Raw genomic sequence first — 26,289 nt, 5'->3', positions numbered from 1 at the left:
ATGGAGCTTAACTTGCATCAGTTTAAAGAATATATTTTTTGCCTTTTATTATGATAGGAAAGTATAGTATCAAGAAAGTTCGATGACCCGGGACTTGAAATCGGGTCGCCCCAAAGCTAAAAAGAAATATTGTCAGGGGACTGACCACTAGGCTATTGAGGCTAACAAAATGCTACAATTTAATAAATATTAGAACCTTATTGTGTAAGAAACATAGGGGGAACGGAATCCGACGGCAAAAAAACAGCTGTCGAAATCCGTTCCCCCACTCCCATTATGAGAGGTGTTGATGTAATGACTTAGAAAATGCTGATTCTATTTTGTGTGTGGATGGAGCTTAACTTGCAACAGTTTAAAGAATATATTTTTTGCCTTTTATTATGATAGGAAAGTATAGTATCAAGAAAGTTTGATGACCCGGGACTTGAACTCGGGTCGCCCCAAAGCTAAAAAGAAATATTGCCAGGGGACTGACCACTAGGCTATTGAGACTAGTAACTTCCTTCAATTTGATAAATATTAGAACCTTATTGTGTAAGAAACATAGGGGGAACGGAATCCGACGGCAAATAGTTCAGTTGTCGAAATCCGTTCCCCCACTCCCATTATGAGAGGTGTTGATGTAATGGCTTAAAAAATGCTGATTCTATTTTGTGTGTGGATGGAGCTTAACTTGCAACAGTTTAAAGAATATATTTTTTGCCTTTTATTATGATAGGAAAGTATAGTATCAAGAAAGTTCGATGACCCGGGACTTGAACTCGGGTCGCCCCAAAGCTAAAAGAAATATTGTCAGGGGACTGACCACTAGGCTATTGAGGCTAACAAAATGCTACAATTTAATAAATATTAGAACCTTATTGTGTAAGAAACATAGGGGGAACGGAATCCGACGGCAAAAAAACAGCTGTCGGAATCCGTTCCCCCACTCCCATTATGAGAGGTGTTGATGTAATGGCTTAAAAAAATGCTGATTCTATTTTGTGTGTGGGTGGAGCTTAACTTGCAACAGTTTAAAGAATATATTTTTTGCCTTTTATTATGATAGGAAAGTATAGTATCAAGAAAGTTCGACGACCCTGGACTTGAACTCTGGTCGCCCAAAGCTAAAAAAAATATTGTCAGGGGACTGACCACTAGGCTTTTGAGGCTAACAAAATGTTTCAATGTACTAAATATTAGAACCTTATTGTGTAAGAAACATAGGGGGAACGGAATCCGACGGCAAAAAAACAGCTGTCGAAATCCGTTCCCCCACTCCCATTATGAGAGGTGTTGATGTAATGACTTAAAAAATGCTGATTCTATTTTGTGTGTGGATGGAGCTTAACTTGCAACAGTTTAAAGAATATATTTTTTGCCTTTTATTATGATAGGAAAGTATAGTATCAAGAAAGTTCGATGACCCGGGACTTGAACTCGGGTTGCCCAAAGCAAAAAAAAATATTGTCAGGGGACTGAACACTAGGCTATTGAGACTAGTAACTTCCTTCAATTTGATAAATATTAGAACCTTATTGTGTAAGAAACATAGGGGGAACGGAATCCGACGGCAAATAGTTCAGCTGTCGAAATCCGTTCCCCCACTCCCATTATGAGAGGTGTTGATGTAATGGCTTAAAAAATGCTGATTCTATTTTTGTGAGTGTATGGAGCATAAACAGCATCAATTTGATAAATATAAGAACCTCAGTGTGTCAGAAATATGGGGGGAACAGAATCCGACGGCAAAAAGAAAAACAGTTGTCAGAATCCGTTCCCCCACTCCCATTATGAGAGGTGTTGATGTAATGGCTTAAAAAAATGCTGATTCTATTTTGTGTGTGGGTGGAGTTTAACTTGCAACAGTTTAAAGAATATATTTTTTGCCTTTTATTATGATAGGAAAGTATAGTATCAAGAAAGTTCGACGACCCTGGACTTGAACTCTGGTCGCCCAAAGCTAAAAAAAATATTGTCAGGGGACTGACCACTAGGCTTTTGAGGCTAACAAAATGCTTCAATGTACTAAATATTAGAACCTTATTGTGTAAGAAACATAGGGGGAACGGAATCCGACGGCAAATAGTTCAGTTGTCGAAATCCGTTCCCCCACTCCCATTATGAGAGGTGTTGATGTAATGGCTTAAAAAATGCTGATTCTATTTTGTGTGTGGATGGAGCTTAACTTGCAACAGTTTAAAGAATATATTTTTTGCCTTTTATTATGATAGGAAAGTATAGTATCAAGAAAGTTCGATGACCCGGGACTTGAACTCGGGTCGCCCCAAAGCTAAAAGAAATATTGTCAGGGGACTGACCACTAGGCTATTGAGGCTAACAAAATGCTACAATTTAATAAATATTAGAACCTTATTGTGTAAGAAACATAGGGGGAACGGAATCCGACGGCAAAAAAACAGCTGTCGGAATCCGTTCCCCCACTCCCATTATGAGAGGTGTTGATGTAATGGCTTAAAAAAATGCTGATTCTATTTTGTGTGTGGGTGGAGCTTAACTTGCAACAGTTTAAAGAATATATTTTTTGCCTTTTATTATGATAGGAAAGTATAGTATCAAGAAAGTTCGACGACCCTGGACTTGAACTCTGGTCGCCCAAAGCTAAAAAAAATATTGTCAGGGGACTGACCACTAGGCTTTTGAGGCTAACAAAATGTTTCAATGTACTAAATATTAGAACCTTATTGTGTAAGAAACATAGGGGGAACGGAATCCGACGGCAAAAAAACAGCTGTCGAAATCCGTTCCCCCACTCCCATTATGAGAGGTGTTGATGTAATGACTTAAAAAATGCTGATTCTATTTTGTGTGTGGATGGAGCTTAACTTGCAACAGTTTAAAGAATATATTTTTTGCCTTTTATTATGATAGGAAAGTATAGTATCAAGAAAGTTCGATGACCCGGGACTTGAACTCGGGTTGCCCAAAGCAAAAAAAAATATTGTCAGGGGACTGAACACTAGGCTATTGAGACTAGTAACTTCCTTCAATTTGATAAATATTAGAACCTTATTGTGTAAGAAACATAGGGGGAACGGAATCCGACGGCAAATAGTTCAGCTGTCGAAATCCGTTCCCCCACTCCCATTATGAGAGGTGTTGATGTAATGGCTTAAAAAATGCTGATTCTATTTTTGTGAGTGTATGGAGCATAAACAGCATCAATTTGATAAATATAAGAACCTCAGTGTGTCAGAAATATGGGGGGAACAGAATCCGACGGCAAAAAGAAAAACAGTTGTCAGAATCCGTTCCCCCACTCCCATTATGAGAGGTGTTGATGTAATGGCTTAAAAAAATGCTGATTCTATTTTGTGTGTGGGTGGAGTTTAACTTGCAACAGTTTAAAGAATATATTTTTTGCCTTTTATTATGATAGGAAAGTATAGTATCAAGAAAGTTCGACGACCCTGGACTTGAACTCTGGTCGCCCAAAGCTAAAAAAAATATTGTCAGGGGACTGACCACTAGGCTTTTGAGGCTAACAAAATGCTTCAATGTACTAAATATTAGAACCTTATTGTGTAAGAAACATAGGGGGAACGGAATCCGACGGCAAATAGTTCAGTTGTCGAAATCCGTTCCCCCACTCCCATTATGAGAGGTGTTGATGTAATGGCTTAAAAAATGCTGATTCTATTTTGTGTGTGGATGGAGCTTAACTTGCAACAGTTTAAAGAATATATTTTTTGCCTTTTATTATGATAGGAAAGTATAGTATCAAGAAAGTTCGATGACCCGGGACTTGAACTCGGGTCGCCCCAAAGCTAAAAGAAATATTGTCAGGGGACTGACCACTAGGCTATTGAGGCTAACAAAATGCTACAATTTAATAAATATTAGAACCTTATTGTGTAAGAAACATAGGGGGAACGGAATCCGACGGCAAAAAAACAGCTGTCGGAATCCGTTCCCCCACTCCCATTATGAGAGGTGTTGATGTAATGGCTTAAAAAAATGCTGATTCTATTTTGTGTGTGGGTGGAGCTTAACTTGCAACAGTTTAAAGAATATATTTTTTGCCTTTTATTATGATAGGAAAGTATAGTATCAAGAAAGTTCGACGACCCTGGACTTGAACTCTGGTCGCCCAAAGCTAAAAAAAATATTGTCAGGGGACTGACCACTAGGCTTTTGAGGCTAACAAAATGTTTCAATGTACTAAATATTAGAACCTTATTGTGTAAGAAACATAGGGGGAACGGAATCCGACGGCAAAAAAACAGCTGTCGAAATCCGTTCCCCCACTCCCATTATGAGAGGTGTTGATGTAATGACTTAAAAAATGCTGATTCTATTTTGTGTGTGGATGGAGCTTAACTTGCAACAGTTTAAAGAATATATTTTTTGCCTTTTATTATGATAGGAAAGTATAGTATCAAGAAAGTTCGATGACCCGGGACTTGAACTCGGGTTGCCCAAAGCAAAAAAAAATATTGTCAGGGGACTGAACACTAGGCTATTGAGACTAGTAACTTCCTTCAATTTGATAAATATTAGAACCTTATTGTGTAAGAAACATAGGGGGAACGGAATCCGACGGCAAATAGTTCAGCTGTCGAAATCCGTTCCCCCACTCCCATTATGAGAGGTGTTGATGTAATGGCTTAAAAAATGCTGATTCTATTTTTGTGAGTGTATGGAGCATAAACAGCATCAATTTGATAAATATAAGAACCTCAGTGTGTCAGAAATATGGGGGGAACAGAATCCGACGGCAAAAAGAAAAACAGTTGTCAGAATCCGTTCCCCCACTCCCATTATGAGAGGTGTTGATGTAATGGCTTAAAAAAATGCTGATTCTATTTTGTGTGTGGGTGGAGTTTAACTTGCAACAGTTTAAAGAATATATTTTTTGCCTTTTATTATGATAGGAAAGTATAGTATCAAGAAAGTTCGATGACCCGGGACTTGAACTCGGATCGCCCCAAAGCTAAAAAGAAATATTGTCAGGGGACTGACCACTAGGCTATTGAGGCTAACAAAATGCTACAATTGAATAAATATTAGAACCTTATTGTGTAAGAAACATAAGGGGAACGGAATCCGACGGCAAAAAAACAGCTGTCGGAATCCGTTCCCCCACTCCCATTATGAGAGGTGTTGATATAATGGCTTAAAAAATGCTGATTCTATTTTGTGTGTGGATGGAGCTTAACTTGCATCAGTTTAAAGAATATATTTTTTGCCTTTTATTATGATAGGAAAGTATAGTATCAAGAAAGTTCGATGACCCGGGACTTGAAATCGGGTCGCCCCAAAGCTAAAAAGAAATATTGTCAGGGGACTGACAACTAGGCTATTGAGGCTAACAAAATGCTACAATTTAATAAATATTAGAACCTTATTGTGTAAGAAACATAGGGGGAACGGAATCCGACGGCAAAAAAACAGCTGTCGAAATCCGTTCCCCCACTCCCATTATGAGAGGTGTTGATGTAATGACTTAGAAAATGCTGATTCTATTTTGTGTGTGGATGGAGCTTAACTTGCAACAGTTTAAAGAATATATTTTTTGCCTTTTATTATGATAGGAAAGTATAGTATCAAGAAAGTTTGATGACCCGGGACTTGAACTCGGGTCGCCCCAAAGCTAAAAAGAAATATTGCCAGGGGACTGACCACTAGGCTATTGAGACTAGTAACTTCCTTCAATTTGATAAATATTAGAACCTTATTGTGTAAGAAACATAGGGGGAACGGAATCCGACGGCAAATAGTTCAGCTGTCGAAATCCGTTCCCCCACTCCCATTATGAGAGGTGTTGATGTAATGGCTTAAAAAATGCTGATTCTATTTTGTGTGTGGATGGAGCTTAACTTGCAACAGTTTAAAGAATATATTTTTTGCCTTTTATTATGATAGGAAAGTATAGTATCAAGAAAGTTCGATGACCCGGGACTTGAACTCGGGTCGCCCCAAAGCTAAAAGAAATATTGTCAGGGGACTGACCACTAGGCTATTGAGGCTAACAAAATGCTACAATTTAATAAATATTAGAACCTTATTGTGTAAAAAACATAGGGGGAACGGAATCCGACGGCAAAAAAACAGCTGTCGGAATCCGTTCCCCCACTCCCATTATGAGAGGTGTTGATGTAATGGCTTAAAAAAATGCTGATTCTATTTTGTGTGTGGGTGGAGCTTAACTTGCAACAGTTTAAAGAATATATTTTTTGCCTTTTATTATGATAGGAAAGTATAGTATCAAGAAAGTTCGACGACCCTGGACTTGAACTCTGGTCGCCCAAAGCTAAAAAAAATATTGTCAGGGGACTGACCACTAGGCTTTTGAGGCTAACAAAATGCTTCAATGTACTAAATATTAGAACTTTATTGTGTAAGAAACATAGGGGGAACGGAATCCGACGGCAAAAAAACAGCTGTCGAAATCCGTTCCCCCACTCCCATTATGAGAGGTGTTGATGTAATGACTTAAAAAATGCTGATTCTATTTTGTGTGTGGATGGAGCTTAACTTGCAACAGTTTAAAGAATATATTTTTTGCCTTTTATTATGATAGGAAAGTATAGTATCAAGAAAGTTCGATGACCCGGGACTTGAACTCGGGTTGCCCAAAGCAAAAAAAAATATTGTCAGGGGACTGACCACTAGGCTATTGAGACTAGTAACTTCCTTCAATTTGATAAATATTAGAACCTTATTGTGTAAGAAACATAGGGGGAACGGAATCCGACGGCAAATAGTTCAGCTGTCGAAATCCGTTCCCCCACTCCCATTATGAGAGGTGTTGATGTAATGGCTTAAAAAATGCTGATTCTATTTTTGTGAGTGTATGGAGCATAAACAGCATCAATTTGATAAATATAAGAACCTCAGTGTGTCAGAAATATGGGGGGAACAGAATCCGACGGCAAAAAGAAAAACAGTTGTCAGAATCCGTTCCCCCACTCCCATTATGAGAGGTGTTGATGTAATGGCTTAAAAAAATGCTGATTCTATTTTGTGTGTGGATGGAGCTTAACTTGCAACAGTTTAAAGAATATATTTTTTGCCTTTTATTATGATAGGAAAGTATAGTATCAAGAAAGTTCGACGACCCTGGACTTGAACTCGGGTTGCCCAAAGCTGAAAAAAAATATTGTCAGGGTACTGACAACTAGGCTATTGAGACTAGTAACTTCCTTCAATTTGATAAATATTAGAACCTTATTGTGTAAGAAACATAGGGGGAACGGAATCCGACGGCAAATAGTTCAGCTGTCGAAATCCGTTCCCCCACTCCCATTATGAGAGGTGTTGATGTAATGGCTTAAAAAATGTTGATTCTATTTTTGTGAGTGTATGGAGCTTAAACAGCATCAATTTGATAAATATAAGAACCTCAGTGTGTCAGAAATATGGGGGGAACAGAATCCGACGGCAAAAAGAAAAACAGTTGTCAGAATACGTTCCCCCACTCCCATTATGAGAGGTGTTGATGTAATGGCTTAAAAAATGCTGATTCTATTTTGTGTGTGGATGGAGCTTAACTTGCATCAGTTTAAAGAATATATTTTTTGCCTTTTATTATGATAGGAAAGTATAGTATCAAGAAAGTTCGATGACCCGGGACTTGAAATCGGGTCGCCCCAAAGCTAAAAAGAAATATTGTCAGGGGACTGACCACTAGGCTATTGAGGCTAACAAAATGCTACAATTTAATAAATATTAGAACCTTATTGTGTAAGAAACATAGGGGGAACGGAATCCGACGGCAAAAAAACAGCTGTCGAAATCCGTTCCCCCACTCCCATTATGAGAGGTGTTGATGTAATGACTTAGAAAATGCTGATTCTATTTTGTGTGTGGATGGAGCTTAACTTGCAACAGTTTAAAGAATATATTTTTTGCCTTTTATTATGATAGGAAAGTATAGTATCAAGAAAGTTTGATGACCCGGGACTTGAACTCGGGTCGCCCCAAAGCTAAAAAGAAATATTGCCAGGGGACTGACCACTAGGCTATTGAGACTAGTAACTTCCTTCAATTTGATAAATATTAGAACCTTATTGTGTAAGAAACATAGGGGGAACGGAATCCGACGGCAAATAGTTCAGTTGTCGAAATCCGTTCCCCCACTCCCATTATGAGAGGTGTTGATGTAATGGCTTAAAAAATGCTGATTCTATTTTGTGTGTGGATGGAGCTTAACTTGCAACAGTTTAAAGAATATATTTTTTGCCTTTTATTATGATAGGAAAGTATAGTATCAAGAAAGTTCGATGACCCGGGACTTGAACTCGGGTCGCCCCAAAGCTAAAAGAAATATTGTCAGGGGACTGACCACTAGGCTATTGAGGCTAACAAAATGCTACAATTTAATAAATATTAGAACCTTATTGTGTAAGAAACATAGGGGGAACGGAATCCGACGGCAAAAAAACAGCTGTCGGAATCCGTTCCCCCACTCCCATTATGAGAGGTGTTGATGTAATGGCTTAAAAAAATGCTGATTCTATTTTGTGTGTGGGTGGAGCTTAACTTGCAACAGTTTAAAGAATATATTTTTTGCCTTTTATTATGATAGGAAAGTATAGTATCAAGAAAGTTCGACGACCCTGGACTTGAACTCTGGTCGCCCAAAGCTAAAAAAAATATTGTCAGGGGACTGACCACTAGGCTTTTGAGGCTAACAAAATGTTTCAATGTACTAAATATTAGAACCTTATTGTGTAAGAAACATAGGGGGAACGGAATCCGACGGCAAAAAAACAGCTGTCGAAATCCGTTCCCCCACTCCCATTATGAGAGGTGTTGATGTAATGACTTAAAAAATGCTGATTCTATTTTGTGTGTGGATGGAGCTTAACTTGCAACAGTTTAAAGAATATATTTTTTGCCTTTTATTATGATAGGAAAGTATAGTATCAAGAAAGTTCGATGACCCGGGACTTGAACTCGGGTTGCCCAAAGCAAAAAAAAATATTGTCAGGGGACTGAACACTAGGCTATTGAGACTAGTAACTTCCTTCAATTTGATAAATATTAGAACCTTATTGTGTAAGAAACATAGGGGGAACGGAATCCGACGGCAAATAGTTCAGCTGTCGAAATCCGTTCCCCCACTCCCATTATGAGAGGTGTTGATGTAATGGCTTAAAAAATGCTGATTCTATTTTTGTGAGTGTATGGAGCATAAACAGCATCAATTTGATAAATATAAGAACCTCAGTGTGTCAGAAATATGGGGGGAACAGAATCCGACGGCAAAAAGAAAAACAGTTGTCAGAATCCGTTCCCCCACTCCCATTATGAGAGGTGTTGATGTAATGGCTTAAAAAAATGCTGATTCTATTTTGTGTGTGGGTGGAGTTTAACTTGCAACAGTTTAAAGAATATATTTTTTGCCTTTTATTATGATAGGAAAGTATAGTATCAAGAAAGTTCGACGACCCTGGACTTGAACTCTGGTCGCCCAAAGCTAAAAAAAATATTGTCAGGGGACTGACCACTAGGCTTTTGAGGCTAACAAAATGCTTCAATGTACTAAATATTAGAACCTTATTGTGTAAGAAACATAGGGGGAACGGAATCCGACGGCAAAAAAACAGTTGTCAGAATCCGTTCCCCCACTCCCATTATGAGAGGTGTTGATGTAATGGCTTAAAAAATGCTGATTCTATTTTGTGTGTGGATGGAGCTTAACTTGCATCAGTTTAAAGAATACATTTTTTGCCTTTTATTATGATAGGAAAGTATAGTATCAAGAAAGTTCGACGACCCTGGACTTGAACTCGGGTTGCCCAAAGCTAAAAAAATATTGTCAGGGTACTGACAACTAGGCTATTGAGACTAGCAACTTCCTTCAATTTGATAAATATTAGAACCTTATTGTGTAAGAAACATAGGGGGAACGGAATCCGACGGCAAATAGTTCAGCTGTCGAAATCCGTTCCCCCACTCCCATTATGAGAGGTGTTGATGTAATGGCTTAAAAAATGCTGATTCTATTTTTGTGAGTGTATGGAGCTTAAACAGCATCAATTTGATAAATATAAGAACCTCAGTGTGTCAGAAATATGGGGGGAACAGAATCCGACGGCAAAAAGAAAAACAGTTGTCAGAATCCGTTCCCCCACTCCCATTATGAGAGGTGTTGATGTAATGGCTTAAAAAAATGCTGATTCTATTTTGTGTGTGGGTGGAGCTTAACTTGCAACAGTTTAAAGAATATATTTTTTGCCTTTTATTATGATAGGAAAGTATAGTATCAAGAAAGTTCGACGACCCTGGACTTGAACTCTGGTCGCCCAAAGCTAAAAAAAATATTGTCAGGGGACTGACCACTAGGCTTTTGAGGCTAACAAAATGCTTCAATGTACTAAATATTAGAACCTTATTGTGTAAGAAACATAGGGGGAACGGAATCCGACGGCAAAAAAACAGTTGTCAGAATCCGTTCCCCCACTCCCATTATGAGAGGTGTTGATGTAATGGCTTAAAAAATGCTGATTCTATATTGTGTTTGTGGATGTAGCTTAACTTGCAACAGTTTAAAGAATATATTTTTTGCCTTTTATTATGATAGGAAAGTATAGTATCAAGAAAGTTCGATGACCCGGGACTTGAACTCGGGTCGCCCCAAAGCTAAAAAGAAATATTGTCAGGGGACTGACCACTAGGCTATTGAGGCTAACCAAATGCTACAAATTAATAAATATTAGAACCTTATTGTGTAAGAAACATAGGGGGAACGGAATCCGACGGCAAAAAAACAGCTGTCGAAATCCGTTCCCCCACTCCCATTATGAGAGGTGTTGATGTAATGGCTTAAAAAAATGCTGATTCTATTTTGTGTGTGGATGGAGCTTAACTTGCAACAGTTTAAAGAATATATTTTTTGCCTTTTATTATGATAGGAAAGTATAGTATCAAGAAAGTTCGACGACCCTGGACTTGAACTCGGGTTGCCCAAAGCTAAAAAAAATATTGTCAGGGTACTGACAACTAGGCTATTGAGACTAGTAACTTCCTTCAATTTGATAAATATTAGAACCTTATTGTGTAAGAAACATAGGGGGAACGGAATCCGACGGCAAATAGTTCAGCTGTCGAAATCCGTTCCCCCACTCCCATTATGAGAGGTGTTGATGTAATGGCTTAAAAAATGCTGATTCTATTTTTGTGAGTGTATGGAGCTTAAAACAGCATCAATTTGATAAATATAAGAACCTCAGTGTGTCAGAAATATGGGGGGAACAGAATCCGACGGCAAAAAGAAAAACAGTTGTCAGAATCCGTTCCCCCGCTCCCATTATGAGAGGTGTTGATGTAATGGCTTAAAAAATGCTGATTCTATTTTGTGTGTGGATGGAGCTTAACTTGCAACAGTTTAAATAATATATTTTTTGCCTTTTATTATGATAGGAAAGTATAGTATCAAGAAAGTTTGATGACCCGGGACTTGAACTCGGGTCGCCCTAAAGCTAAAAAGAAATATTGTCAGGGGACTGACCACTAGGCTATTGAGGCTAACAAAATGCTACAATTTAATAAATATTAGAACCTTATTGTGTAAGAAACATAGGGGGAACGGAATCCGACGGCAAAAAAACAGCTGTCGGAATCCGTTCCCCCACTCCCATTATGAGAGGTGTTGATGTAATGGCTTAAAAAATGCTGATTCTATTTTGTGTGTGGATGGCGCTTAACTTGCATCAGTTTAAAGAATATATTTTTTGCCTTTTATTATGATAGGAAAGTATAGTATCAAGAAAGTTCGACGACCCTGGACTTGAACTCGGGTTGCCCAAAGCTAAAAAAAATATTGTCAGGGTACTGACAACTAGGCTATTGAGACTAGTAACTTCCTTCAATTTGATAAATATTAGAACCTTGTTGTGTAAGAAACATAGGGGGAACGGAATCCGACGGCAAAAAAACAGCTGTCGGAATCCGTTCCCCCACTCCCATTATGAGAGGTGTTGATGTAATGGCTTAAAAAATGCTGATTCTATTTTGTGTGTGGATGGAGCTGAACTTGCAACAGTTTAAAGAATATATTTTTTGCCTTTTATTATGATAGGAAAGTATAGTATCAAGAAAGTTCGATGACCCAGGACTTGAACTCGGATCGCCCCAAAGTTAAAAAGAAATATTGTCAGGGGACTGACCACTAGGCTATTGAGGCTAGCAAAATGCTACAATTTAATAAATATTAGAACCTTATTGTGTAAGAAACATAGGGGGAACGGAATACAACGTCAAAAAAACAGCTGTCGGAATCCGTTCCCCCACTCCCATTATGAGAGGTGTTGATGTACAGTAATGGCTTAAAAAATGCTGATTCTATTTGTGTGTGGATGGAGCTTAACTTGCAACAGTTTAAAGAATATATTTTTTGCCTTTTATTATGATAGGAAAGTATAGTATCAAGAAAGTTCGATGACCCGGGACTTGAACTCGGGTCGCCCCAAAGCTAAAAAGAAATATTGTCAGGGGACTGACCACTAGGCTATTGAGGCTAACAAAATGCTACAATTTAATAAATATTAGAACCTTATTGTGTAAGAAACATAGGGGGAACGGAATCCGACGGCAAAAAAACAGCTGTCGGAATCCGTTCCCCCACTCCCATTATGAGAGGTGTTGATGTACAGTAATGGCTTAAAAAATGCTGATTCTATTTTGTGTGTGGATGGAGCTTAACTTGCAACAGTTTAAAGAATATATTTTTTGCCTTTTATTATGATAGGAAAGTATAGTATCAAGAAAGTTCGATGACCCGGGACTTGAACTCGGGTCGCCCCAAAGCTAAAAAGAAATATTGTCAGGGGAATGACCACTAGGCTATTGAGGCTAACAAAATGCTACAATTTAATAAATATTAGAACCTTATTGTGTAAGAAACATAGGGGGAACGGAATCCGACGGCAAAAAAACAGCTGTCGGAATCCGTTCCCCCACTCCCATTATGAGAGGTGTTGATGTAATGACTTAAAAAATGCTGATTCTATTTTGTGTGTGGATGGCGCTTAACTTGCATCAGTTTAAAGAATATATTTTTTGCCTTTTATTATGATAGGAAAGTATAGTATCAAGAAAGTTCGACGACCCTGGACTTGAACTCGGGTTGCCCAAAGCTAAAAAAAATATTGTCAGGGTACTGACAACTAGGCTATTGAGACTAGAAACTTCCTTCAATTTGATAAATATTAGAACCTTATTGTGTAAGAAACATAGGGGGAACGGAATCCGACGGCAAATAGTTCAGCTGTCGAAATCCGTTCCCCCACTCCCATTATGAGAGGTGTTGATGTAATGGCTTAAAAAATGCTGATTCTATTTTTGTGAGTGTATGGAGCTTAAACAGCATCAATTTGATAAATATAAGAACCTCAGTGTGTCAGAAATATGGGGGGAACAGAATCCGACGGCAAAAAGAAAAACATTTGTCAGAATCCGTTCCCCCACTTCCGTTAGAGTACTGCCTGAGAACTCTACAGAACAACCCTCTCAAATGAGAGGAGTACTACCAAGCTCAACCGAGCAGGGGCTTCGATCAAACCTAAGCAATAACAGAGATTAAACTAATTAACATGATGAAACTCTAGGGAGCCAGGACACTGATTTAGCTAAAAGTGCTAAACAACCTTGCTCGAGCCGGAGGATAGCCTTTAAGGTGGCCTGCTTGAGAGCCAACTACTTGGTAACGAATCTAGAACTCTAGGGCTAATTTCAGGGAGGCTTCTGTGAGGCCTACAACCCATCCTCAGTCTGCGCAATACCAGGGAGTCAGGATACTCATTAGCTAGCAGTCTCACTAGCAGTTTCACAGTTAAGAGCCTAGCTCAACCCGAAGGATTGCTTTCAAGGTGGCCTGTGAAGGGCCAACTACTTGGAAGCAAGTCAGTTTCTAGCAGATCTAGCCACCAGAGGTCTGCTGGGCTTGGGCTACTCACTCACACTGCCAACACAAGCGATGTACTCAGCTTAGCACCTTTTACCCTTTAATCAAGGGGAGCGTAGGTCTGACTGTCGAGGAGGCCCCCTAGGGCCTATTACTCCAGAATAACACGGGCATGCACTCGGGGTTTGAGCTCTAAGAGAGTGTGCTCAACACCAACCTGGATAGGAGGGACTACTTAAATGGCTCTACCTGAGCATCATTGGTTCAGGGCACAAGGGGCTTCAAAGCTCTGGGAGCGAAGTGTTCTCAGAAAACCCTCACCCTTTATTCAAGGGGGGTTGACATCAGCCTGACCCGAGACAAGCACTCATGGGTAAAGACCTGAACAATAACTTGACTCTAGCTCCAAAACAGGTTGCTGTCTGAGCTAAGCTCTGGAGGAGTAGAAGCCTCATCAGGAAGAAATTACATAGAAGAGGCCTAACCACTCAGCCCCGCAACTTGATGGTCAAAACCAAGGAGCATTCACAGGAGAGTCTGTTCTAAGGCCCACAGGCTAGATAATGCTACTACCAAAGCTCTAGAGAGTGGCGGCTTCAGCATGGTGCTTGTCACTCTCTAAGCAAGAGGAAGCCTGACAATGCCCAGGTGACAACCACAGGGCAGGAAATAGCCTGCAACACCTGGCTATTTGTCTGTGCCAAACACTACTAGGCCCACGTCACTCCTCTGTTAATCTCTCTGCACTGGCTACCTCTCGCTGCTCGCATCAAGTTCAAGGCATTGACGCTTGCTTACAGACCTATCACAGGCTCAGCTCCCTCCTACTTTCACTCACTCCTACGAGCCTACATCCCTACCAGACGCCTACGATCAATCAACGAGCGACGTCTCGTGGTTCCATCACAGAAAGCCACAAAATCACTTTCCAGAACATTCTCATTCACAGTTCCATGCTGGTGGAACACTCTCCCCACCCTCATCCGGAATGCAGAATCCCTGACAACATTCAAAAAACAGCTGAAAACCCATCTCTTCCGTGAGCACCTAACTTCATAAAAAAAAAAAAAAAAAAAAAAAAAAAAAACCTTTCCCTTTAAAACCTCACTTATCGTGCTTATGCTACTCTGAATAATGCCTGAACTTCGTATTTTGAGCACTTCTTGCGTTGTTGTTGTTTTTTGCCTCTTCATGATGACTCGCTTAATTTAGTCCTAATTTGTAAGTCGCTTTGGATAAAAGCGTCTGCTAAATGACTAAATGTAAATGTAAAAATGTAAATGTAACTGTAACTCAGTGTATCACCTCTACTCTAGTATCAAGAGGAGTTGGCTCAGCAGTTTGAGGAGGCCATAGGGCCTCCAACTCGCATTATTAGCCTAATGCAGAAAGTGGGCCCCGGCAGGGCGACTCTTACAATAAGTGGAGGCATACCAGGATCACTAGCTACCAGTCTTGAGCTGGAGAGGCTCTCCTTAAGGAGCAGCCTACTCTGAGCTACTTCCGACTAGGAGGCGGAGATGCTACAGCAAAAAAACGCCCTCTATCTTAGAGATGCATTCCTAAAGTACTAAGCCTTGGTCGGATATTGGGGCAGCCCAACATTTTTTTGAGGGCCAGCACACACACATTCATGACCTTCCTGGAGCTCAGTGGAGTGGTGGCTTCAACATACCGACTCTCTAAATGAGAGGAGGTCAACTCACTTAACCCTCTGAGGTCGACAAACGCGCCGGCGCGTTTTGCTGGATTTTCTTCACATAGTAGTACAATAAACTTAAATTTCTCCGTCATTTATGGTCATACAGAAAAAAGAAATATGAAAAAGAATCTGTGATATTTCTACTTTTGTATGTGTCCACTTACAATCGAATCAAAACATTGTGCTTTTGTAAAATAAAGAAAAAAAACAGGGTGTGCATTCTGCCTCTCCGTCGCGGTGAACTTTTTTTTCTTGAGCACGTCTATAAACTGAAACAAAACTCAGCGAATACTTGTCACACATTTATGAGCCATATACCTTTATAAACATTTAAAGGAGAACTTGGTAACTTTTTTAACGTAATAAAACTGTCTAGAAATCATTTGGATGGTTAAACAACCTGTTCTGGTGATATTGGTGACTTTCCCCGCTCCCCCCAGCGTTCCCAGGCGGAAAACCAACCTTGCAACTTGGGGACTACCGTCCCGGCAAGATAGAAATTGGAAGTCTCGTGAGAAGCGAGAACGAGAATGAGAACGAGCGCGAAACACAAATTGCTTTACGCCAATTCGACATAAACAAACACGCATGTATGATGTATTACCAGATTACCCACCTCGGTAGACATAGCTCCACACGATACAGTTGGCTTGCTCCGATCAAAACAAACGCACATGAGCAGCGGTAGAGAGGGGGAGGAGGCCGCCGCAAGTGAGTTTTTTACGACCGTGTTGTGAAATATACACCCTCCCACAGCTGTAGGGGGAGCTCGTGGGGAAACCATGCGACAACAAAAGGGAAAATCAGCGAAGAAGTCAGTAGAGTTCGCTAGAGTTACCGAGTTCTCCTTTAAGTGTGTACTTTGAAATGATCGGATTCAAACTGAAAACAAATATTCTCTGTTTAAGTAATTTGTATAAAACCAACAAGATGTCCAGCTTCTCACGAGCTTGCTAATTATTTTTAATTTGACCACGCCCACGCGCGCAAAAGAGATTCACATGCAAATCTCCACATGGAACGCGAACGCGCTCATTACCTCAAAAACAAAGCACCAACAAACTTACATTGGATTTACCTCAGAGGAAGAAGAACGCGATTTGAAGACAAGAAAGATGTAAGGTAAGAAATTCTTAATTATTAGTTCATGTTATTGTTGCATAAACTTCACATTGCAGTTGAACTGTTGCTAGATATATGGTGAATATTATAATATTTAGACCTGTGTTTACTGTTGTGTTTGTGGATATCTGCTCAAACGTAGATATGTATAATATGGTAACCATAATGTTTCATATTTTGGAGCGAGCTCTGGTTTTGAATGTATCATATTTGGAGCGCGATCGCGTTTGAAACGCACTGTGCATAGCCTACTGCTTACAAGGCACAACAAACTTTTTTCTGTATGACCATAAATGACGGAGTAATTTAAGTTTATAGTGCTACAATGAGAAGAAAATCCAGCAAAACGCACCGGCACGTTTGTCGACCTCAGAGGGTTAATACAGGGGAACTGGCCACCTGGAGCTCAGTGGAGCGGTGGCTTCAACATAGCGACTCTCATAAGTGAGTGGAAACCAACTTCACTCACCACAGGGAAATAATCAAGGTGGCCTTACCACATGCCTCCACTTGAAAGCATCATCTACCTGGAACTCAGTGGAGCAGTGGATTCAACCTACTGACTCTCTAAAATATGAGGAAGTCGACGGACTCACCACAGGGTGATATTTTGGGTGGCCTTAGAGAAGGCCACTTAAGACATCATCGCCACCATCGATCTACCAACCGTGTCAGCGTTCTGCTTGGTGGTGCGGAGAGCGGAGAGCAAGATCTGTGGTGCGGCTCGGATACCACATCAGGGGAAAGACCCTGACCCTGATCCAAGTCCTTCAACAGATCGGCTGGGTAAGATTGAAGCACTGCCATGGTATGCAGTGAAGCACCAGTCTGACCTGCTGCCACTGCTGCCATTCAAGCGTGCAGTGACCTTTATTGTCTTGGTAGGCAGGGCCGGAGTTTTCAAGGTAACCCCCAACAGCTCCTCATACGCGGGGCAGGAAGGTCACGAGGGCTCAGATGACTCGTCCTCTTCGCCCTCAACAACCATCTCCTGCTCTTCCTGGCATGGTGCCAGTAGAGCACTGTCCGCTGACCCAGAGTATGCATCGGATGCTGCATCCTCGCCCTGCAGAGTTTCACTTCTCTCTCAAACTCTTCCGCCAGCTCCATCTGTGAACCCCAGGACCTGGCTCTTCTCTCCGCCTCTGCGTGAGAGGGACCTGAGCTACTGAGCACAGATCCTTGTCCCTCTTCCCTCACGAAGACGGACAAACGAGAGCAGAGTGTCCTTAAAGGGAGACAGCTGAGACAAACTGTGATGCTGAAGTTTCACTTACTAAAGAGGAAACGGTATTTTTAGAGATATGATTAGATATGAGATATGAGATATAGAGATATGATGCAGAAGAACAAGGTCGCTGACAAAAAAAATGCTTTGAAGTTGATAATGATAAAAATCATGACAAAAACATTCAGATTAATCAATTCTGTTTCTGTTTTAAGTTCTTTGTTTATTTAACTTCTAGATTGGTATTAATGAATCAGTAAATTGGAGGTTTATCAAGGGCACAGCTGGTGATGCTAGCGATGAAATGTGTGTTTTGACGCCACTGCTACTGCAATACCTTCCAGTGTTTTACAAGCTAGGATAGTTTGTCTGCATATGCAAATTAAAGAAAAGTTATTCAAGCAATTATTTTCTCTGTTTCTTAAGAACAGGTTCCTTGTCATTACTTTCTATATGCAACTGATTAAATATAGATATTCCCAAGTTTGAAAACATTGTTACATGAGCATCTTTATGGACTGATGTAAAGTTTCTCTCAGTTTAATGTTTATGCCTTTAGTCTAATGTTGTCTGTTAAAACTCTTCCTCTGCTCGATCTGCACTAGTTGAGGTGTCATAAGCTCATGTGAAAGTATAAGGTGTTAATCACGTGTCATTCAGAGTGTGAAAACGCCAATACTGGTTTCATCCTGATCATTTGTAGTGCTGGCACTGGTCACGGGTGTTGGTGAAACAGGTAAGAGCATGATTTTATAACTGTTCTGTCAAATATCTTAAGTGTGGGCGATTTATCGGAGATTGGTTGGGGCTAATTGTCACAGGGCTGTGTCTCAGTAATATGGTTTAAAATCAAAAGTCCAATAGCACAATGTTTTCTCTAGCAGTGTTTTGTATGTTGGTGACAAACACCTTAAAACTTTAATATTTTAACAACAAGTAACTGTATAATACAGGCTGACTATATAATGAAAGCTGCTGTCAATCAAAGGGGACGGGGAAAGGCTTTAGACAGTTCCGTACTCAAGCAGTGCAAAAATGATGGTTGCTGTCATTTTCTTGCATAAATAAAAGTATTTAATTGATTTCTGTTTGACTTTAAGCTAAGAATTAGAACGTATTTCTCTTTTAGTTCTCTGTTCAATCTCAAAATAGATGGTGCTCAGTTTTCATAAGAAAAGGAAGATGAGGTCACTGATGCTACATTAGGTAACCCACACACTTGTACGTGTGCATGCGCAGCTATAGTCAAGATACAGGGGGTTTATGTTGAGCTAGTGTCTTCATCTGTAGGTCCAAGAATAGGCTGAGGCTAGTGCTATTATTAGTTTAAAATAAACCAAAAACAAATACGTGTTCTCTGAGCTTACAGACATTTCTCAGTAGATCAAAGTAGCATAAAGTCTGCTCTGGAACAGACACAGCGCATGAGTCCTCAGTCCACTCTCTCTCAGAATCTCCCAGTTTCCTTTATCCAGTCTCTCCATGCCAATTACTGCAACAAGACACAGACATTTATCATTATTTTTACATTTCAAGGTACACATTTACATTCTTATCAGTTCTTGCTTTCCCTGGGAATCAAACCCATGACCTTGGCATTGCAAGCACCAACGCTCTACTGTTTGAGCTACAGGAAGGCTAATATACACGTTATGCACTTACTTACTCACCGCTCGTCTCCAGTCTCTTGCCTTGTCCAAATACCCACACTTGTGGTCTTGGCCACTTGAGAGCGCATGCACACGACAGAAAGTAAGTGCGTAATACTGTCCCATGACTTGAAAATGCCAAAGTGCAGTGCCCTTAATGCACACTAAACCCACACTATCTCGAATGCCACTTCAGAGTATTCAAGGCTAAGTGTATCCCATCATGCATTATGTTCGGGAACTCATGTGCCACGAAATCGCGAGATGTCGAGGAAAACATTCCACTGTAATTTAAATTAATTAGAGACAAATAATTTGGTAGTAAAAACATAAAGTGTTTCACATTTTATTGGTGCAAAGATGAGTATGGTATGTCTAGGCCTATTTTGTACAACATTTGTAACAGTTTTTATCACTTAATTAGAAGCAGAACAATTTTAAATTTGTGTCTTCTGTTAGTTACATATCAACTACTGGACAAACATGTAGACGTTTATTTTAAAATGCAAAGTATTCAAAGTATAATAAATAAAAGCACTGTAAACACTTGGGCAAAATAGAGGAAATACGTCATGCAAGTAGACAAGTGGTCAAGTGTGGGTATTTAGACAAGGAAGATCGGAGAGATCTTGTCTCACTGTAGACTTCACTGAACCACGCCCCCGACACATATATAATATATTTGATAAAACATTTATTGCAATGAGAATATGAAAAACTTAATGTGTAACAATGAGGCCAAAACGTCAAGACTTTAAAGGGTTTGTTCACCCAAAAATGAAAATTCTGTCAGTAATTACTCACCCTCATGTTGTTCCACCCCTGTAAGACTTTAGTTCATCTTCGGGACACAAATTAAGATATTTTACTGTACATTTGTTGTAGGTGTTGATAGTGACATCACACAGAATGGCTCCTCCTCTTCCTCTGATCGTTCTTCTCATGATTCATGGTTAGTCAATGCAACACTTCAGAAACACTCAAGATAAATTTGATACTGCAATTTTATATGCACAAGCTGCTGCTAAATTGTTTGAGATGAATTCTGTGTTTCAGGGGTTTCTAGTGCTGATTGGGGTGTGAGTTACAGTCCTTCACACATCTGTGCACTAAAGAACTCAACAGTGATAATGAGATGCACTTATAAATACCCTACTGGACATCAGATCACGAAAGTGTTCTGGACCAAAACAGAAGTAACAGATCCTGATGAGCCACCAGATCTGTCTAATGACCCTGAATACAGTCAGAGGCTTCAGTATCTGGGAGATAAACAGCAGAACTGCAACATCAGACTGAGTCATGTGACACTGAAGGATTCACACATGTACTATTTCAGATTCATCACTGATAAAGAAAAATGGATTGGTAAACCTGGTGTAACTCTTACTGTCACAGGTGACTTTGGTGAGGTTTATCTCTTCGGTAACGCTTTAGATTACAGCCCGGAAAGTACTGCGTAATTAAAATGAAAGTACAGTGTAACTTTCGGTAATTACAGTGTACCTATAAAGTACTTACGTGTAAGTATAGGGGAACAATATGTAAAGTCTTGGGAATAAAGGTGTAACAACCAGGAAAATACTGCGTTATTAAAACGAAATTACAGTGTAACTTTCGGTAATTACAGTGTACCTATAAAGTGCGTACGTGTAAGTATAGGGGAATAATATGTAAAGTTTTGGGAATAAAGGGGTAACAACCAGGAAAATAACAAATTATTTAGGCAAATTATTTAGACTGTAAGTATTCCATGTAGTAACAGGGTAAGTATGACATTGCGGGCTGTAAATTAAAGTGGTGCTTCTTACCTTCTTGTTCCGTGTAGTTACAGGGTAAGTATGACATTGCGGGCTGTAAATTAAAGTGGTGTTTCTTACCCTCTTGTTTCATGTAGTTACAGGGTAAGTTTGACATTGCGGGCTGTAAATTAAAGTGGTGTTTCTTACCCTCTTGTTTCATGTAGTTACAGGGTAAGTATGACATTGCGGGCTGTAAATTAAAGTGGTGCTTCTTACCCTCTTGTTTCATGTAGTTACAGGGTAAGTACAATAAAAAACACATGTACACACACAATCTGACATCACTTGGAAAACCTTTATTTGAAAAACAACTTATTTCAAAACAGATTTACAACATATTACACTTCTTATTTATTTAATTTATTATAATTTTTTTAAATCAACTTTTCATTTCAAATTCTAAAGTCCTGACAGAAAGTAGCATGTTTTGTCCTTTTTTGTTTCTCTTGCATGGCTTCCTCCTCCTCTTGGTCCTCCTCTTTTTCTATCGTTCCACTGATTATTAGCCTAATCTTAAGGAGTCTTTTTCTATTCTGTATTATGTATTAAAAGAAAATACAGTACACCCAGAAATGTTCTCATAATTTACTCATCTTTTCGCTACCGACCAACTTTCACCAGCGAGTGCATGAGAGTCGGCTTCATAGGGGCGGCTTGAATGGCTTCGCGTTTGGTGAAGCTTTCAGCGTTCATTGCATTCTCGCGGGAGTTTGATGTGAAACGTGCACGAGAACTGGTGTCTCTGTTCTTCTGCATGGTTTGTTTTTCATTATTATTATCTGTTATTGTTTGTATTTTGTTGTGAGCCATAATAAAAACATTTAAAAAAATAATAATTCAACATTGGTTTTTCGGTGCGCTTACGTCACGCTTTAAGCCTCTGTTATACTCCAGTTTGGACGCGTACACGACAGCTGCGCAGCTCGGACGCGGACAACTTGTATTTATACTTTCTCTCAACCCTCTCATGAACGCGCAGGTGACAGTTGGTCGGAAGCGATAGTCAACAGTTTAAAAATGTAAAATATTTGGTATTTTTCTTACAAACGCTTATCGTTTCACTTCAGAAGAAGAGGAACAAGAGGAGGAGGAAACCAAGCAAGACAAAACAAAGTGCTGTAAATCCGTTTTGAAATAAGTTGTTTTTCAAATAAAGTTTTCCGAGTGATATCAGATTGTGTGTGTACATGTGTTTTTATTGTACTTACCCTGTAACTACATGAAACAAGAGGGTAAGAAGCCCCACTTTAATTTACAGCCCGCAATGTCATACTTACCCTGTAACTACATGAAACAAGAGGGTAAGAAACACCACTTTAATTTACAGCCCGCAATGTCATACTTACCCTGTAACTACACGGAACAAGAGGGTAAGAAACACCACTTTAATTTACAGCCCGCAATGTCATACTTACCCTGTAACTACACGGAACAAGAGGGTAAGAAACACCACTTTAATTTACAGCCCGCAATGTCATACTTACCCCGTAACTACATGAAACAAGAGGGTAAGAAGCACCACTTTAATTTACAGCCCGCAATGTCATACTTACCCTGTAACTACATGGAACAAGAGTATATTTTCCCAGCATTTAAAAAAAATAAAAAGTTGCAATAGTTTTACTTGCCTTGAAACTTAATCAGTGCACCTTTGCAATAATAACAAATTAGCCTACTTTATAAATGCACTGATATGTACCCCGTGATTTAAAAAAAGCCTTTATGTATTTTTGTACACTATTATTACAAAAAGGTGCAGTGTATGTACTCGCTAAATTGCTCCCAAAAGTAAGATTCTAAAATACTTAGTCTAAATAATTTGCCTAAATAATTTGTTATTTTCCTGGTTGTTACCCCTTTATTCCCAAAACTTTACATATTGTTCCCCTATACTTACACGTAAGTACTTTATAGGTACACTGTAATTACCGAAAGTTACACTGTAATTTCGTTTTAATAACGCAGTATTTTCCTGGTTGTTACCCCTTTATTCCCAAGACTTTACATATTGTTCCCCTATACTTACACGTAAGTACTTTATAGGTACACTGTAATTACCGAAAGTTACACTGTACTTTCATTTTAATTACGCAGTACTTTCCGGGCTGTAATCTAAAGCGTTACCATCTCTTCTTCTGTGCATTATGTTGAATAATAATCAGTGTATGACAGCAGCACTAGATATAATGTGTGTGTTGTGTTCAGATCTTCAGGTGGAGTCTCCTGAGAGAGTGACAGAGGGAGATTCAGTCAATCTGAGATGTAAAAGCAGCTGCGCTCTGACTGACAGAGCAACATTCATCTGGTACAGAAACTCACAGCCATTAACTGAGAGAAGAGACAGAAACAATGAACTCCTGCTGCAGTCAGTCAGAAGAGAGGATTCAGGCAGATATAGCTGTGCTGTAGACGGACACACTCACATCTCTCCTGCTGTTCAGCTCAATGTCATGTGTGAGTACAGATTCATTTAGTCTTTTTTAAGATTAGGAAATTGTGTTTGTATTAGATGATTTAAGGTTTTCTTTTTTGTCCTTTTTTAGACCCTCCCAGGAACGTCTCAGTGTTGATAAATGGATCTGGTGTAATAGTGGAGGGAGATTCAGTGACTCTGAACTGCATCAGTGACTCAAACCCTCCTGCTCTGAACTTCAGCTGGTTTAAGGAGAATGAAACCTCAGCTGTTGGATCTGGACAGAGTTTCAGTGCACTACAGAGTGGACGCTTCTACTGTCAGGCTCACAATCAACATGGATCTCAGAGATCAGACGCTGTAACTGTCACTGTTAAAGGTAGAGCGGCTCATATACTTACATTACTCTTTCTATAGTGACTCAAATGAATCTGTTCAGATGTTTTACTCTTTTGTCTCAGTTGCAGGACGTCTGGTGATATTATACATATCCATTGGAGGGGTTTGTGGAGCTGCAGTCATCATTACGATGTTAGTGATTTGGTAAGATGTGTGTCTGTGGTACTCTCTCGTGTGTGTGTGTGTGTGAATGAATGACTGAATAAGAAAGAGACGTCATGAACTAATAAAATAATAAAATAAAGATTAAAGAGCTTGTTCCTGTCACCACCACACAAAGCACAGTTTTTATGGTGACAGTCCGTTATAAATATGAAGATTGTATTGTGTCTTCTACTATAAAGATGAAGATTGACATTTTGTTAATTAAAAAATAAGCACTTTATGTTTATGTTAAAAAATATATTTTAGAAGGACCTCATTAACTAATTTTCCCTTAATGTCGTGATGAACTTGACCTTATAAGGCAAAATTTCCCATCCTATCTTTCCACACTGACAGCTACTCAGTTAGTTATTGAATAATGAAATCTGAAGCTCATTACTGCAGTAAATCCTGAAGATAGACCAGATTTCATCACATTCAAAACGGCAGTGCCACGTCCTGTAGAGAAATACCATTGATTCAAATCATATCTGTGTATTAATCATCAAAATAATTTCTGAATCTGATTGGTTGTTATTGTGTCAAATCACTGTCTTTAAAGGGGAACCAGGAGGATGAAAAAGAGAAATGACACACAGGAGTCTCAGGTGAGAATTATTATCAGAAGTTTACTGATCAGGGAAATTAATTGGTATCTAAATGATTGAAAGTCTGAATGTAGCAGAGACTTATTCTAGTGAGTTGTTTATAGACATTATTTATTTTCTCTTTATTCTGTTTTTTTTTTAATGGCAAAGATGAATCATTCCAGACCTGATCATGACAGACACGGCGCTTATGATGTTGAATTGAGTGATCCTGTGTATGAGAATGTAACGGTAAGTGTTGTAAGTGTTTCCTACAGAAGACTAAACTCTCTTCACCTTTAGCCAAAAGGAATTAAACGCTGAATGTCAGTGTGAACAAATCTATATTGACTAAGTATTTGGGAATTTAAATAACACACTCCTGTTTTTACTTTGTCTTCATTCATAAAGGCTACTCAACTTGATGATTGTAAACCCGAACTGGACTCGTCTCTGTATGAAAATCTTCCAGTAAGTAAGAATACCCACTAGATAGAGACAAAACCCAATCTATTAGCCTTTCCTCTTGACACGTTGTTTATGCGTTTATTTAAATATTTCAGTATTAATGTTTTCACTTTCTTTCTTTCTTTCTTTCTTTCTTTCTTTCTTTCTTTCTTTCTTTCTTTCTTTCTTTCTTTCTTTCTTTCTTTCTTTCTTTTTCAGCCTAACAAGAAGAGGATGTAGTGGTTTGGACACAGTAAATATTACAGCCTTTATGCATCTCTTTGAGGGAGGAGCCCTGAATGATTGACAGGAGTGTCATGATGACGTGTGACTGAAGTAATCAGGCGATCATTTTATAGATGAATGTGCGATAATGAAAGTAAATGGTTTATGAATTATGTAAAAGTGTGTAATCACTATAGTGTGTTTCTCTTTATGCTTTTTTATGATGTATGAATCTAACTTCATTTAGATTATTAATGTTTTAAAACTTGAGTATCCATATTGTTCATGTTTCCAATAAAAGGCAGAAAACAATGAGGCTCTAAGTTGTAAAATTCCACACTTTTTTTTGACATTCAATCAATTAGAATAACAGCATAACAAATATTAAAGACCATTACACTTAGAGATTGCTAGAGAGAGAGAAAAAGATTGAACTAGATAAGATTATTAATACAAGGATTACTGCACAAAATTACACTTGCAAACTTGCTTTTGTTCGGAACAACATTCCTATAAAAAAGTCCTTAATATAGCCAATAGCAACATACATTTCAACTGGAAGTTAGTTCATATTCCTTCTACGATAAGGAAAACAGAGCCGTTAAATATGAGAGTTGTGATCTCGCCGCCACACGGTCACGTTCATGTATCTCAACAAGAAGAGGCTGTAGTGTTTTGGACACAGTAAATATTACAGCCTTTATGCATCTCTTTGTGGG

At 39.1% G+C, this 26,289-nt stretch overlaps 1 protein-coding gene across 1 annotated transcript in view; it reads left to right on the top strand.

Moving 5' to 3' along the window:
- The window catches only part of LOC311279670 (B-cell receptor CD22-like), a gene marked incomplete at its 5' end in the record, with an annotated part of 75,490 nt that extends 49,617 nt beyond the window's left edge, over positions 1-25,873 (top strand). The window contains 7 exons of the mRNA XM_084391311.1: positions 23,561-23,809; positions 23,899-24,147; positions 24,230-24,299; positions 24,874-24,919; positions 25,070-25,150; positions 25,310-25,369; positions 25,565-25,873. Coding sequence (XP_084247437.1) covers positions 23,561-23,809; positions 23,899-24,147; positions 24,230-24,299; positions 24,874-24,919; positions 25,070-25,150; positions 25,310-25,369; positions 25,565-25,585 — 776 coding nt within the window. The 3' untranslated portion in view covers positions 25,586-25,873. The remainder of the gene's footprint in view (positions 1-23,560; positions 23,810-23,898; positions 24,148-24,229; positions 24,300-24,873; positions 24,920-25,069; positions 25,151-25,309; positions 25,370-25,564) is intronic.
- Between the last annotated feature and the right edge of the window lie 416 nt (positions 25,874-26,289).

Source organism: Rutilus rutilus (genome assembly GCF_951802725.1).
Source record: "Rutilus rutilus genome assembly, chromosome: 2".
In the NCBI taxonomy this organism is placed as follows: domain Eukaryota; kingdom Metazoa; phylum Chordata; class Actinopteri; order Cypriniformes; family Leuciscidae; genus Rutilus; species Rutilus rutilus.
This window is presented reverse-complemented; position numbering and strand designations above follow the sequence as displayed.